Source organism: Mchenga conophoros, linkage group LG11, assembly GCF_057382185.1.
Source record: "Mchenga conophoros isolate Kocher_MC1m ecotype Shallow Benthic linkage group LG11, M_conophoros_male_GT1.1, whole genome shotgun sequence".
Classification (NCBI taxonomy): domain Eukaryota; kingdom Metazoa; phylum Chordata; class Actinopteri; order Cichliformes; family Cichlidae; genus Mchenga; species Mchenga conophoros.
Window position 1 is genome coordinate 9510192 of NC_140536.1, and position 15579 is coordinate 9525770.

Below are 15579 nucleotides of genomic sequence, written 5' to 3' on the forward strand. Positions count from 1 at the left end.
TGTCCTGGGTCTGCCCCGGGGCCTCCTCCCGGTGGGACATGCCTGGAACACCTCACCCAGGAGGCGCCCAGGGGGCATCCTTGTCAGATGCCCGAACCACCTCAGCTGGCTCCTTTCGATGTGGAGCAGCAGCTGCTCTACTCTGAGCCCCTCCCGGATGGCCGAACTTCTCACCCTATCTCTAAGGGAGAGGCCAGCCACCCTTCGGAGGAAGCTCATTTCTGCCGCTTGTATCCGCGATCTCGTTCTTTCGGTCACTACCCACAGCTCGTGGCCATAGGTGAGGGTAGGGACGTAGATCGACCGGTAAATTGAGAGCTTCGCTTTTACACTCAGCTCCCTCTTCACCACGACGGACCGGTGCAGCGTCCGCATTACTGCAGCTGCAGCCCCAATCCGTCTGTCGATCTCCGGCTCCCTTCTCCCATCACTCGCGAACAAGACCCCGAGATACTTGAACTCCTCCACTTGGGGCAGGAACTCATCCCCGACCCGGAGTGGGCACTCCACCCTTTTCCGGCTGAGAACCATGGCCTCAGATTTGGAGGTGCTGATCCTCATTCCCGCTGCTTCACACTCGGCTGCGAACCGCTCCAGTGCGAGCTGGAGGCCCTCACCCGATGAAGCCAACAGAACCACATCATCTGCAAAAATCAGAGATGAGATTCTGAGGCCACCAAAGCGAAAGCCCTCCGCCACTTGGCTGCGCCTAGAAATCCTGTCCATAAAAATTATGAACAGAACCGGAGACAAAGGGCAGCCCTGGTGGAGCCCATCACCCACCGGGAACGAGTCCGACTTATTGCCGGCAATGCGAACCAAGCTCTTGCAACGGTTGTATAGGGATCGAATGGCCCGTAGCAATGGGCCAGACACCCCATATTCCCGCAACACCTCCCACAGGACACCCCGAGGGACACGGTCGAATGCCTTCTCCAAGTCCACAAAACACATGTAGACTGGTTGGGCAAACTCCCATGCACCCTCAAGTATCCTGGAGAGGATAAAGAGCTGGTCCAGTGTTCCGCGACCAGGACGAAAACCGCATTGTTCCTCCTGTATCCGAGGTTCGACTAACGGACGAACTCTCCTTTCCAGCACCCTGGCATAGACTTTCCCAGGGAGGCTGAGGAGTGTGATCCCCCTGTAGTTGGAACACACCCTCCGGTCCCCTTTCTTGAAGATGGGGACCACCACCCCGGTCTGCCAGTCCACAGGTACTGCCCCTGATCTCCACGCAACATTGCAGAGGCGTGTCAACCAGGACAGCCCTACAACGTCCAGAGCCTTCAGGAACTCGGGGCGGACCTCATCAACACCAGGGGCTCTGCCACCAAGGAGTTGTTTAACTGCCTCAGTGACCTCGCCCCCGGAAATTGGCGGGTCATTCCCCTCATCCCCAGACTCTGCTTCCTCCTCGGAAGACGTGTCAGTGGGATTAAGGAGGTCCTCGAAGTATTCCTTCCACCGCCTGACAATTTTCTCAGTCGACGTCAGCAGCGCTCCGCCAGCACTATACACAGTGCAGGTAGAGCACCGCTTTCCCCTCCTGAGACGTCTGACGGTTTGCCAGAATCTCTTCGAGGCAGCCCGAAAGTCTTTTTCCATGGCCTCTCCGAACTCCTCCCACACCCGAGTTTTTGCTTCAGCCACTGCCCGAGCCGCATTCCGCTTGGCCTGTCGATACCTGTCGGCTGCCTCCGGAGTCCCACAGGCTAACCAAGCCCGATAGGACTCCTTCTTCAGCCTGGTGGCTCCCTTCACCTCTGGTGTCCACCATTTGGTTCGGGGATTACCACCACGGCAGGCACCAACCACCTTGCGGCCGCAGCTCAATGCAGCAGCTTCGGCAATGGAGACGCTGAACATGGTCCATTCGGACTCAATGTCCCCAGTCTCCCTCGGATAGAAGAAAGGATAAAAAAATAAATTAACATAATAAGTCAAGTTGATGAATGATTGAGTGGCAATGCCTTACATGATTGCATGTAAAAGCCTAATAGTGTTTTTTAAAAGTATTTCAAAATTTACATTTAAAGTTAATGTAAACTATCAAATAAACTCAACAATTCGCTGTTGCTTAGTAACAACATAGTATAACAAGAGCGAAAACCTCTGCCACTCTCCGGATAGTGTTTACTTGTAAGGGAATGATACTGTATTTTCTATATATTCATTTTTGTTAGCCTGTCCTGTCCAAGGTAGTTGGGATAGGCTCCAGCCCCCCGTGACCCTGACAAGGATAAGCCGTAGAGAAAGGATGGATATATTCATTTAGTCTTCTGCGTGTGGTAAAAAAAAAAATCAGATAAGGGTACCGTGACAGATGTTTAGGTTGATTGCACAAACATTACGTAGGTTGAAATTTACTGATTTGTAAGTAACTGAACATGAATATCTTGAGCTTAATATTCAATATTATACTATAGTATATATAAAAACAGGCAGCTCGTTTTATTTCTCTCAACAATACGTTCTTTGATGATATAAAACATTTTTTAACCAATAGATCATTGAGTGGAGCTTGAAGACCTTGGTGGATGTGAGTCAAATTAGAATGACTTGTTAACGAGACCCCACTTTACACGTTTTATCAGAATTCATTCAAAACTTTTCGAGCTATCCTGCTTAACGACACACACAAATACTGCCAGAAACATAACTTCATTGCAGGAGGTAATTATTTCTTCTTAACATCTAATTAACTAGTGATTAAAAAGCATTTCTTGATGCATTACTGAACCTGAGCCTGAATTAGAATCAGCTTAACTGGCCAAGCATGCAAGGACTGTGACTGTTTTCAGAATGAACACAAAGAAAAAGAGAAATAAACTCATAAAATTGACTCCCATGTGTCCACTGTTTGCTTTGTACTGCTCACTCAGTTCCTGTTACAACCCCGAGAACTAAGAAAGTAAATTTCCATCACTTCAGGTAGCATATTTATGCAGCAGTTAGCAGTTGTTGGTCTAAGCATATTAAAGCACTCCTACTTCCTGTAAAGTGTACCATCTTGCACTGTGGACCGAGAGAATGACGACTGAGAGCCAGAGCTGCCAAATTTGTACACACTACTCATGGCGGTCACCTGGGAGCACATCCATTCCACCTGACTAACCAGTGTTTGTCAAAGCCAGAGTCGTGCTGCTTGGCTGATCTACCCATCCCCCATTGGCACTGCACACACAACCCCCCCCCCCCCCCCCCCAAAAAAAAAAAACAAAAAGAAAAATCAGCCATGCTTTTGAATGCACCTTTGAAACGGGCAAAGAGCCTCCCAACACAGCGCACAACAAAGTAGGACACAAGGCAACTTAGCAGTGTACGTGCTGGTGCAGAAACAAATACAGATACTGAAAGGGAGATGCATGCACACTCTTACTAACTCCCTCTGATGCACTTAAAAGCAATGAGTAAAATATTGATAGCCCGAGGAGGTCCGGGCTGCTCAGTATGTGCTCTGTACGCACTAGGAAAGAAAGTATGTTCATGTGTCTGCTAAAATGAGTATCTTCAAAATCTGTATCCATATAAAAGTCAGAATAAATGCCATTTGTTTCTACTGGTCTCAAAATTGAACTTCAGAGGGTTCATCTTATTCAGCAACAAAAACCTTCTTCATTGTCAAAAACATTAGCATCTCCTAGCTATTATACGATAAAAATCGTATAATAGCTGCAAAGACGGGCTAATTGTCATATTGATGTGATTAACAGTTAGTACCGTTATTAACCCGCAGAGATAAGGCAGCAGCCCATGTGCCAGTTAAATCACGAGCCAGGGAGGGGTGGGGGACAGCACAACGCCATGTGAGCGTACCATCTCTCCACTTTCTCGCTCGTCCCTCCTCATCATACACATGCATTCACCCCCCTGCTGTGGTATTGGAGAAAGCGCTAATGGACAGAAGTGATTACTGGCCACCTTAAGGTTGAATAGGCGAGATGAATAGATACGGTCACAGCCTCGCAGGGGGAGTGGACGAATTGCCTGACCTTTGCATGAAAAGACCAGACTCCAATCTGTCATCCACAAACTTCGCTGCACACCACCTGCTAGGCTGTTTTTTCACACTGTGTGGCACCAGGTAATGAGCAATTTTGAAAAGAAAGCAAGATGGAAAAAAAACCAAACCCAAAAAACAGAACACCTTGCAAAGTGTAGAATAGCGAAAGCCCCTTTTCCACAGCAGAAAAATACACATTACTACTTTCAGCTACAACACACCCTTTCTTGTTCATATCTCGCACGTGCACGTGGTCTCACATGTTCTCACGTGCACCCGGAAACAAATACAACTGCAGATGGCAATAGTAAAAAAAAAAAATCACAGTCAAAAGAGCATCAAACGAAAAAAATGTGACAAATATTGAAAATTGTGTTTTAGTTGTGTTTGGAAGGATCAAATCCAGTTTCCCAGAATGAAAACATGAAAACACAAATTTGCACATCATAAGCACAACAAATGAGCAGCTTTGGGCTCGGAAAGGACAACTCAAACTGAGTAAAATATCAAAGAAAAGAATAAAGGGAGGTAAGCAAAAAGGGGAGAGAGGAGTTGAATTCACTGTTACCTAGAGAAAAGAGAAAACATTGTTAACAGTATTTTCTTCAGCTCAAAGCCCTTGCACTAAAAAAAAAAAAGAAATCTGAGGGGAAACTGGAAATAGAAGAATTAGTACTTGGTATCAAGAACAGAGCGAGACGAAGCAAAGTCAACACAGAGACAACGAGAGGCCACGGGACAGATGCAACACTGAACACTGGGAGCACGCTGGCTGTGTGACTGGATGCCCTACCTGTTTGGCTGAGTTGAGAGGTACTCCGGCTCTTGCGCGACATGCCAACCATGGCCTGCATTTTGGCACCAATGCTGGAGCGCCTCTTCTTGTCGTCAGTGCCTACCGTGCCAACCGCCGTGTCCGACTGACTGCCGTCCGTCTTCTCCAGGTTACACATATCGCCACTGATGCTTGTGCTCTTGGTCATGTTCATCCCACCCGATGAGCCCATCTGCCTGTTTTTCATTTTGGATGCAAAGTCACTGTCAGCCACCACCATAGATGGGGGGGAGGGAAGGGGACAGGTGAAGACAGAGAAGAGAGGACAGGGCAGAGAAGGGGAGAGAGGAAGCCAGTGGAGGGGGATGTGAATGGAGAGATGATGGAGGAGGAAACAGAAGGAGAGGATGGAAGAGGAGAGGAGAGGGATAGTAGATGACAAGGTGTGGGGTGAAAAGGAGAAAAGGACAGAGTTCAGGTACAGGAGTTCATGACTTACAGTATAGATGAGGTTAACACTGATGTAGTGTATATTCTAAAGCCTTTTCATGCAGTGAAAGACCAACCATAGCCTACTCTCCAGCTCTGTAAATGGGTTTGTAAAAGTTTTGAAGCCGTTTGGGAAATCGGGAGTAACATAGAGTTAATACTCTGCATTTTATCTGTTAGGTTATTTCGTTTTTTGATTTAAGATGTCTAAAGACACTAATCAACTAAGACTCTGGTATTATTCTGAGTATTAATTTAATAATCAAAGTATTAATTTATTAAATGAAAAGTTCACGGACATCCACAAGTAGGTAAGAGTTGTGATCAAGCGCTCAAAGCTGCACACAGAAAAGTTGCCTGTCATCAGCATTATTCTCCAGCTCCTGCAGTTTGAAAGGAAATAGGCCAGTGTTCAAATGAGGGTCCTATTTTAGCCCTGCCAGTAAAATTATCTTTAAGAGACAAATTACATTCTGTATCATAGGCTCTGAATTCTTAATGGGATAAGTTACGTGTAGCACCCTCATTAATTTAAGTGTCTGACCTCCATCGTGTAACTGTGTTGCAAAGACCACTCATAGAAAGATGTGCTGGGTAAAACGGGAAGGTTTAATACATTTTGACGGCTGATTCCATCAATTAATTCAATCGTACTCCAAATTTCACATATATCAGACACTCTGCTGTATTTGATAAACGCTGGAGTTTATGTCTGATATGGTTGCGACATCTCATTATCCTGCGTATGAACACAGTGGTGCTTTTAGTTTAGACAATCAGCCGTGCCTAAACATCAGCAGTCGACCAGGCCTTCGTCTGTCTCACGCACATTCTCATGCAGTTAGCTCATAAACAACATATGGAACCGTCATGAATGTGTGAGCACGTAGTAATGGCTGCTCATGTCACTCCTTGCTATGCTGGCGTGGATAGTATACACTGGCACATGCGTATCCTGTTTTGGCGGTCTGCACTTCATATTTTGTTTTTCAGCTGCTGTTGGTGAAATAAATCAGGTGTGCTGTTAAAGAGCACCTCGTACCCCAGCCAGCAGTAGCAAACCTTTTGTTTATACCAGTTCTAGCACCAGTGGCTTCTGTTAAGTATCAGCCTGTGCTTCAACACATAAATATTGAATGCTTATTGGGAGATTAGCGCCTTTGATCGGTTATTGCAGCCCAGAGGCTTTGAAGACGACTCCAAGCGCTCGGCCGGCACCACGGGCCCGTGTGCTACAGGTGACATTCTAAAATATGCTCTTTCACCATCATCGCAGTGAGGCTGCATTTCATCTGCTCCTCACACGGCGATCGCGCCGCTTCTTTCATTACATCAGCACAGCAGCGAGGTCAGGGGGGATCGTGGCCTCTAACAATGATTGCCAGCTGAGGTTAAAATGCATGAGCGCAGAGCTTTCAATTAGAAATTTATGTTCTGTAAAATATTTAGCAACACAAAATAGGAAATGAGATGAAATGTATTCTTCTGATGGAATAAATGTCTCGTCTAATTCCCTACTTGTCTAATAGAACACACAGTGCCTGTCACCACGTTTATATCAAAGGCAAACTTTAATCCTTCTCTAGGAGGATGGCCAATAATAATATTTAATCTAAAGTGATGAACACTGCCGGTACGTGGACACATTCTACCCATTATCGGAACAGATGAATTATACCCAAACCACTAAGGGTCTATGATGGTTTGTTCCCTAAAGGGTGAACTTGCAACTGGATTGAATAAACATTTGGCTCTAACTGAATTGACGGCGCTTTTATTTTTCGTTTGTTTGTTTTTTTGTCAAAATGCACAAACATCTGCTCTTAATGGACACACTGTTCTAAAGTAAATCATAGTCTCACGATTCTTCATACTCTCATAAACTGGTGTAAAAGGACACCTTACTTTGATTGTCCTCAATAAAAACAAGTGCATAAAATCTCTCGCACCTCCTCTCATTACAGTTTCGCCACTCTCTGAACAGGTCTTGGCACTCAATCCAGGGTTGCTGTGTAAATATGCCTACTTGGAAAACTGGGTCTCTCCAGGGATTTCTGATTTTCAACCTCAGCTCAAAGAACACAGAGCTCCTCATCATGCAGATTGCTCACCATGCATTTTCATCTAGGCCAACATGTTCCCAAAGCATAACCCAACCCCAAAATACCTTCGAAATCTTTGGTGTTGCAAAAATGTAGACAGGTTTTGCTACACAAAGCTGTCTTTAATAGGCCAATCTCCATACTGTATCATGTATTGATCATTTTTAGAAACCGATGGTAAACATTTAAATAAAGTCTTCTAAAAGGAAATGAGTCAATAGATATTAAGCAACTTTGGGGTGAAATATACATTTTATTTATTTAGTCTCACTAACAACAAGGAAGGAGCAGCTGTTATTAAAGGTGAATCATAAATGATGTATGGAAAAGTGCAGGTACCGTGGCAACCGTGCCCCAAATCAGAGCATTAGCATGCGTTCATGCCTGTCAAATTTCTTTTGTGTTTTTTTTTGCAGAGGTTGCAGTGAGCAGAATGGAAGTGATTCATTAAAGTCTGGATCTCATATTTATCTTAAGCTGTAACTTGGATACGACAGTCTCATTCAGAGCAGAGATTTTCGCTTCTGTCTTCAAAGGACTAAAAACACACACGGCTATCATGATGCTCGTATGCCAAGCCTGTTTAATGTGTAGCAGATGTGTATTTACACTGTGACCTCAATACATAGGAGATGACTCATAAATAGATGTAGCTGGTGGCCATGTTTCTGCTAAATCACACTGCTTTACTACTTTCACACACACAGATAAGGAGAGCAGCGAATGCATCTTTTGTAACTTGAAGCACATCGCGTGTCACTTGCTGACTCCTCAAATCATCTCGATACATGTGATTGACTGTTTTCAGTATTCTGACTTCAAATCTGGAGGCTCTCATAGAAAAGCTTTTTTACCTATAGATATTCTCTGCTTGATTACGGTTCAAGTTCTGAGATTTGTGGCTTCAATGCCCAGTGGCACAATTGACTATGCAGTGGCATGAATAACAGATATGCTAAATGTTCTATCTCATACATGCTCTATCTCACAGATCCTAAGATTATTAGCATGCAGCAATTTTGTTTTTTCTATTGTGTGCAGCTGCAAAAATCATGACCCAGTGAGCAAACCTGAATGAACAAAACGACGCGGAGTGTTTGATTTTTTATCTCTCAAAAAGCAGAATATTGCATTACTCACAACTAGGTGGAATATCAGTTTATACTGTAGCTGTCATGAAGGAACAAGGGTTGATCACACAGATGAGAGTTGCCAGCATTTTTTAAAGTAGGACCAAATGAGCTCACTTTCAGTCAAGATGAAACACGTTGCAACTGCAGCATTGTAGCTTAAATCAAATCTCTGGGACGCGTGTGCTCAAGTCGGCTTTTTTCAAATCTCATTTGTACGTTTCCGGTGAATTCACTGAAAGTGATTACCCCGTGGTCATCAGTATGAGGTTTGTGATGTGACACATAAAAACAGGGAAATATCGAGGAGTAGCTGGAGACAAGGAGGAGGTCTGAGTCGACAAGTTGCACGTGCAAAACATGACTGCAGGGGAGCAAGTGAAGAACACAGACTGATAAAATACTGATGCAGCATCCCAACACAGCACAGCACATACAATAAAGCGATATACACAGCAACTTCAGAGCAAACCGATGGATGAGTGGGCAAAGCGTTAGGACTTCCTAATCTTCTGTTTGCACTGTATAATCCACGATCCACTGTGTAAGTACAATTTACTTACACTTCAGTGGATCTGCTCCTGTTTCTGCATGTGCATTTAGCCTCCTACGCGCATGTGCAGAGTGCACCTTCTCAATCAGACGGTGCACACTAGTGTAGAGTTAATCACGCGTGAGAGGGTGTAGCTTTTATCTTAATGTGTTTTCTGTTAAGACCGAGGGGCAGAACTAATATTGGTGAGAAGCGCTTGCTTGGATCCTGCTGTGAATGTGATTTGATGGTAAAGACATCTTATCAGGAGTGCAAGCTAAGCTTCTTTCTGTTGGCCTTCCAAATAAATTTTGCTCTTGAATTTGCTCTTGACACAATTTTCAGACCTGCTAGTCCAGCACAGTGCAAAAATGAAACCACAGTCTCTTGTGGTTTACCAGGAAATAGTGTCATGTTAAATATAGTCTTAACATGTTAGAAGCCAAGCTTCTAATATGCCAAGGCAAGAAGCCAAGGCTCACTAAACATTTAGACATGAAGGTCCACTCAGAAAAACAACAGCTTTTATGATGTGTAGTAAAATATCAACAGTTCACCTAACCTCTGATTTAAATAAGTCTTCGACTTTATATTTACTGTACATCTCTATGCACACTTTGTGTGAATGTGACTATTATTATTATTATTATTATCATCATCACTTGTATGTACAGTTATACGTTTAATACAGGGAGGCACTTTGTTGAACCTCTTAGCAAATCAAAATTTGATGTTTACGAGGGTCTTGCAGTACACCTTGTGGTAATGCTGGATTTACAGTACTGCATTAAATTTGTGCCATAACCTGGTGCTCACTTTCTCATAAATGTCTCATAAATATTGATCAGCAAAAGGCTGATACCTATGTGAAACATAAGGCAACAGGCTGTGATTGTATCTAGCACACTAATAATCCTAATAGTATTTTTCCATAGTAAACATGCAGTTTTTCTTGTTTTCATTGCTCTTTTTCATTGGTTCGAAGGTCTTCTCTACTTCCTGCATGTCGATAAAAGTAACTGTTGTTTAAAAGCATGAAACATGAAGAGCTCAGTTTTCCTCGTGGTGTCAGAGCATTGCAGGCATATGGTAAAAGCAAGCTCTGATTAAGTGCAGTACTATAAATTCAGGATAAAGGTTATTCTTTAGATAGTAACTGTAGAGTTCAGATTATCTGATGTGTGAACAGACTGCATGGACACCAACTGTTTTCATGTCACTGCAATTATACACTGCTCAAAAACGTTAAAAGGAACACTTTAAAAATACATTCGATCCCAATGGGATGTGTGCATGACTCACAACACTGGAGCGTGCACTTATTGAGATGACCACTGCTGTCCTGGGAGATCTCCCCCAAAATCTGGACCAGAGTATTACTCAGCTCGTCGACAATCTAAGGTGCAACTTGGCAGCTTGGACTGAGTAAAACATAATGTCCCAGAGGTGCTCTGTTGGATGTAGGTCAGTTGAGCATGGAGGCCAGTCAGTAGTATCAATTTCTTCATCCTCCATGAACAGTGTGCTTACTCTAATTACATGAGGCCGGGCATTGTTGTGCACCAGGAGAACCCACTGCACCAGTATAAGTTCTGACAATGTGTCCAAGAATTGCATCCTGATACCTAACGGCCGTCAGGGTGTGTGAGGCCTGTGGGTCCCTCCATGGATTATGCCTCCTCAGACCATCAAGGACCCACCACCAAATTGGTCATGCTGAACGATGTTACCCTTCCACGTCTGTCACATGGGCTCAGAATGAACCTGCTCTCATCTCTGAAAAGCACAGGGCACCAGAGGTGGAGCTGCTGATTCTGGTATTCTATGGCAAATGCCAATCAGGCTCCAGTGCTGAACAGTGAGCACAGAGGCCACTTGAGGACGTCGGGCCCTCAGGTCACCCTCATCATGTCTGTTTTTGATTGTTTGGTCAGAGACGTTCACACCAGCGGTCTCCTGGAAGTCATTTTGTAGGTCTGGCAGCACACATCCTGTTCCTACGTGCACAAAAGAGCAGATACCAGTCCTGCTGATGGGATAAGGACCTTCTACGGCCCTGTCCAGCTCTCTTAGAGTAAGTGGCTGTCTCCTGGAATCTCCTCCATGCTCTTGAGACTGTGCTGGGAGACACAAAAATCCTTCTGGCTATGTCACACATTGATGTGCCATCCTAGGGGAGTTGGACTATCTGTGCAAGCTCTGTAGGGTCCAGGTACCACCTCATGCTACCAGTAGTGACACTGACCCTTGCCAAATGCAAAACTATTGAAAAAACAGTCAGAAAAGATGAGGGAAAAACATCATTGGTCTTTACCTGGAAAACCATTCCTGTTTTTGAGGTTATGCACCTCTAATGCACCTGTTGATGATTTCAATACCATCATAGAAAAAGTTTAACACCAACCCACAAGTTGAACTGACTTGATGCTCTGATTAAAAAGTGTTCCTTTATCTTTTTTAAGCAGTGTAAAATATTAATGCTACTCTACCTTAGTATTGTTAAAGGTCAACAGAGCCACAGTTACACCATCATCAAGGTAAAGAGAGGAGGGTAGTCACCACACTCTGTCTTGCACGTCCTCATATAAATGTGCAAAAGACAGTCGTCCACTGGGATCTACAGCGGGATCTATACTACTGTTAGTAGTTTTCTTCATCATTGTTAGTCTACAGTTTGAAGCTGCTACACATGTGTTACCTGAGGTCAGTCTCTGAGATACTCCTTTGGTGCAAGTCCTCTTCTTTCTCCATCAAATCCTTCTGATGCTCTTCGCCTGCGTCTACCTTTCCCTCCCACTCCTTCCCCCCTCTCTGCACCCTTCCTTCCTTACTAGCCCCTCTGCCTTTTTCTCCTGCCTCCTCTTCCTCCCTCACTTCTCCTAACTGCTCATCCCCCTCCCGAGAATGGCTCCTCGATCGCAACTGGCTGAAGATGGAAACAGAGGCACAAAGAGCAGCACATGCAAAGCCAAAAGAAACAGAAAAAACAGAAAAAAACAAACAAAGCGTGAACAATGTCAACAACAAAAGAGAGACAAACACAGAGATGCAACGCAGCCATGATCAAAAGCAGACTGATTCTAAATCACAGAAGAACTAACGTAGACTTAAAGCAAAGCACCATGCAGAGGAGTTTGTTTTTGCTTTGATATGAGACGACACCCAAAGAGTAGAAATATGTTTAATGTTTCAGTGACTACTGCCAGATATGGACAAACTTCCCCCACAGCGTGAAGGAACAGAGTTCAACCACTTGGCTCCAGATTCTCTAAAATGGAGCCAAACTTGAACTCATCACAGGGAGAAAATGACACGCAGTGCTACAGGAGGGGCATTTTCTCCTCGGGTAACCATGTGCAAACAGTTTCAAATTTGAAAACGTCTGGACATGGTAATGAATATGGGTTTCACCGCTGAGGGGGGCGGGGTTTGTCCATTCCAGCTTGATGGTAATTTAAAGAGCGACACAAAGTTTGCATCAGCCTACCGGATCTTGCGGTTTCCTTGCGGCCTTTCTGACTGGACAGACATGTAGCTCGTGCTGCTGAACCGAGAGGCACTACTGGTTCTCGACACAGCGGACACGTCGCTTACATCACTGTCCGACGACTTGGCTGACAAGTTGTCGGAGCCCCGTGGATCTCTGCCTGAACGCTGCAAAGAGGGCAAAGAATAAGACATAAAGTATGGTGACATCAGATATCACAAGTTTGGGGTTTTTTGAGCACTCAACAATTTTAACAAGTACAAAATGTTGTTGCTAAAATAGTCCCAATGAAAACTTCAACAAGTTACCAAAGGGTAGAGATTTCTAAAATGACTTCTACGTCTTTGCCTTGTAAGGGAAAACTATTTGATCAAGACAAGCAGTATTTCAGAAATAAGCTGTTGAATGTAAATAAAAAAGAAGAAATATGCACACTATTTTTACGTTAGGCATATTAGGTGAGCGACTTTAAAGGTCAGTATTTTAATTATGTAGTGGGAAAACATTGGGCTTGCAGTTAAATACCGCAGGGGTTCATGGTTTGAGATTTGGTCTTACCAGGTTCAGAGACTTTCAGAGAAAAGTTATAAATGACATCCACAATTTCAGCTTGACTTTCATTTTTGTGTACAAAAGGCTGGAATGGCACACGAAAGCATGTCTTCGTTTCATTCAGCTTCTGATCAGCATCCATTGTTTGTGTGTGTGTTGCAGGTTTTCACAGGCTTGTCTTGTTGATTTTAATTGACTTTTTACATTTGAGCTAATTTATGCTTTGGATCTATCTAGCATGGATATATTAGATGGTAAATGGACTGCTACTTAAATTGTGCTTTTCTAATCTAACTGAGCACCTAAAGCATTTGTTACTTGTCACCGGTAGTATCGTGGATGAGAGAGGGAGGACCCAAACGCTGGACTCACAGGCAGGTAGGTGAAGGTGGATGTTTATTGCCGAAGGAGCGAGCAAACAGTACAGAGGGAGGAGATGGCTGGCTGACTGAATGAATGAATGAATGAATGAATGAATGAATGAATGGCCAAAGGACTGACTGACTGAACATACAGACGACATAGACATCAGACGTACATCATCAATAACCCGACACTGAATGGGTAGAACAGAGGGCTTAAATACACAGACTGGTGATAATGATGATAATAAGGGACCGGTGAGTACACAGCTGAACATAATGAACTAATGATAATGGGAAGAGGACTGAACATAATACACACAGACCAAGGCTAAGACAATAAAACAGGAAGTGGAACAGGCAGTAGATAAACAGTGAATGTGAACTGAAAACACTGGGTCACCGACCCAGGAACCCTGACAGGACCCCCCCCTTCAAAGGCCGGCACCCGACGGCCAAACAAAAAAGAACCAAAACAGGGCGGGCGGAGGGGGCCCAGGACAGAGGGACGGAGGCCACACAGAGACAGTTCAGGTGGGTGGCCACGTGGCCCGAGGCCGAGACGAGACAGTTCAGGTGGGCGGCCACGTGGAAGGCAGCAGCGACCACTGAGCCGGTCCGGTGGGCGGCCGCGGCGGTCGAGACGAGACTGTTCCGGTGGACCGACCGTGCGGAAGGCAACGGCGGTGACGTGGACACAGTTCAGGAGGCCGACAGTGCGGAAGGCAACGGCGGCCACTCAGGCGAAGGCGGTCCGGAGGCCGGCCGTGCGGAAGGCAACGGCGGCCACTCAGGCGAAGGCGGTCCGGAGGCCGGCCGTGCGGAAGGCAACGGCGGCCACTCAGGCGAAGGCGGTCCGGAGGCCGGCCGTGCGGAAGGCAACGGCGGCCACTCAGGCGAAGGCGGTCTGGTGGACCGACCGTGCGGAAGGCAACGGCGGTGACGTGGACACAGTTCGGGAGGCCGGCAGTGCGGAAGGCAACGGCGGCCACTCAGGCGAAGGCGGTCCGGGGGCCGGCCGTGCGGAAGGCAACGGCGGCCACTCAAGCAAAGGCGATCCGGGGGCCGGCCGCGCGGAAGGCAGCGGCGGCGGCGAAGGAGACGACGGAGCAGTTCAGGGGGCCGGCCGCACGGAAGGCAGCGGCGGCGGCGAAGGAGACAACGGAGCAGTTCAGGGGGCCGGCCGCGCGGAAGGCAGCGGCAGCTCTCCAGTGTTAGGCATGCTGGCCATGGCCCAGTGGGCACAGGACCAGACGAGGCAGGACCAGGCGACGACGGGGCCGGACCAGGCGAAGCACAGGCTGGAGCTGCAGCAGGCGAAACAAAAGCCAAAGTCGAGGCTGGGCCAGACGAGGACGAAGGCTCTGAGGCTGGGCCAGACGAGGACGAAGGCTCTGCGGCTGGAGCCGGGCCAGGCGGAGCAGAAGCAGAGGCCGACGCCGGACCGGGCGTGGGTGCAGCCGAGGCAGAGGCCGGGCCGGGCGTGGGTGCAGCCGAGGCAGAGGCCTGACCAGTCGAAGTTGAAGCCTCCGGCTGGAGACAGGCCGGGCCAGCAGGTGCGGAAACCCCTGGCTGAGGAGCAGGAGAGCTCACAGCTGGCTCTGGGTGCTGTGGCTGCAGGTCCGGGAACTGAATGGGACGGTGGACAGGCGACTGGGAAACAGGCTGGACAGGAGCAGACTGAGCTACAGGTGAGTGGACAGGAGCAGACTGAGCTACAGGTGAGTGGAGGGCAGGAGGAGACTGAGCTACAGGGGGTGACTGAACTAGAGGTGAGTGCACTAACTGGAGGGAAGATGCTAAGGGAGGAACAGAGGCAGGCGTAGCTGACGATGGAGCTGAGGTTGGTGTGGCTGATGACTGAGCTACAGACTGGGCTAGACGGGGAGATAAAGCTACGGCCTGGGCTAGTAAAGCTGGTGCCTGAGCAGGGGACACTTCAGCCAGCCTAACCAGGGATAAAGCTAGTGCGTGAAAGGCTGGGTCAGGCGGTGGATGAAGTGGTGGACTGATTGGCTCTTCCGTGCCTCCAGAGCGTGAAGGCACTGGCTGGAGAGCCTCAGCTGAGTCTCTAGGGGGGTCAGGCCGGATCCTGGCTGCCCTCTGCCTAGGCGCTGGGACAGGCACGGGAGGTGGCTGGACAT

General features: G+C 46.7%; 1 protein-coding gene across 20 annotated transcripts in view; it reads right to left on the reverse strand.

Moving 5' to 3' along the window:
• Positions 1–15579, reverse strand: part of rims2a (regulating synaptic membrane exocytosis 2a) — a 158636-nt gene that overhangs the window by 20565 nt on the left and 122492 nt on the right. For 15 of the 20 annotated variants that reach the window (XM_085290795.1, XM_085290793.1, XM_085290790.1 and 12 more), the window contains 3 exons: positions 12522–12688; positions 11733–11960; positions 4800–5044 (listed from right to left, as the gene is read on the reverse strand). In XM_085290795.1, coding sequence (XP_085146921.1) covers positions 4800–5044; positions 11733–11960; positions 12522–12688 — 640 coding nt within the window. The other 5 variants (XM_085290792.1, XM_085290801.1, XM_085290805.1 and 2 more) reach the window with 4 other exon arrangements.